This window comes from Erythranthe guttata, chromosome 10 (genome assembly GCF_056151865.1).
Source record: "Erythranthe guttata isolate IM_541 chromosome 10, IM_541, whole genome shotgun sequence".
Classification (NCBI taxonomy): domain Eukaryota; kingdom Viridiplantae; phylum Streptophyta; class Magnoliopsida; order Lamiales; family Phrymaceae; genus Erythranthe; species Erythranthe guttata.
In genome coordinates this window covers 6113917-6115083 of record NC_142542.1, presented here as the reverse complement: position 1 = coordinate 6115083, position 1167 = coordinate 6113917, and the positions used below count along the sequence as shown (strand labels likewise).

Here is a 1167-nt window from a genome sequence, read left to right as displayed (position 1 = left end):
ATGGCGAACGCAGGTCCATCAGTCTACAAAGCTTGCGCTGCATGCAAGCATCAGCGTAGAAAATGCAATCAAAACTGCTCGCTGGCGAAGTATTTCCCGGCAGAAAAATCCGACGACTATGAAAAAGTGTACAACCTTTTCGGGATGCAAAACATGCTGAAAATACTGAAATCTGTGGACGAAGACGAAAGAGATACAACCATTGAGAGCCTTATTATGGAGGCGAGAATGAGATTGGAATATCCGGTGCACGGCCACTTTTCGGTGGCGAGAAAGCTTAGTTTCGAGATTGAAAAGGCGGAGAAAGAGCTCGAAATTGTTCGCCAAAAAATTCACATATGTAAAGGAGCGGATAATCGGGCCGGCCCGTCGACTCGTGAAGAGCGGCCCGATCAACCGTGAATGTGTTTTAGAAAAATAAAACTTATATTAGATGTAGGATGCTCGAACGAGTATTTATAGTGCGTAGGGTGATTGTGAATTGATACGATTTTGTAATGGAAAATCCTCGGTCGAGATATTTACATTAAATCGACTTACGTCACGTGTATAATTAATTGAATGGGTTTTACCTTTTTAATTTAATCCGATCCGTCAATTTTTATGTTTTCGTGGTTGAAGTGTTCTAATTATCCGTTATTTTTCGATGGATGTTGCTATGTTTGTTTACGTTCTTTTATAACAATTATATATATAAATATTGTGATAAGGTTGCGAAATAAATTAAATGAAATGAATATATAATTTTACGTTTTGTACTTTTTATCCATTTTTTGGAAATTTAGCCATTTTTGGAAGAGAAAAGGAAAAAAAAATAGAGATTAGTTTGCATGTTTTAGGGTCGAACATGCTACCTACTCCATACATTTGTACATAGTTATATATATAATTTAGCTCCATTGGAAGCTCCGGGCGGGCTCGCTCGCCTTGGGCTTGGGCGGCCTTGCTTATAATAGCATACTGAATATTCTCTTAACATCCACACGAAACACACGTTCGTACTCAGTCCGACTCACCATAGCTACAATAAAGTAGTTTTTCCATTATAAAAAAAAGTTTGTTATATAAATATTACTTAACAATATATTTTCTTAAATCTGATTTTCAATTTTGTTTTATATATAAGACTAAAAGTTGAAGCCTGCAATTTTTTTTTAAACATTCTTG

At 36.2% G+C, this 1167-nt stretch overlaps 1 protein-coding gene across 1 annotated transcript; it reads left to right on the top strand.

Moving 5' to 3' along the window:
- On the top strand, positions 1 to 402 carry LOC105966466 (LOB domain-containing protein 7). Its single transcript, XM_012991024.2, has one exon. It carries the CDS (start codon positions 1 to 3, stop codon positions 400 to 402), a length of 402 nt encoding a protein of 133 aa, XP_012846478.2.
- Positions 403 to 1167: the final 765 nt, after the last annotated feature.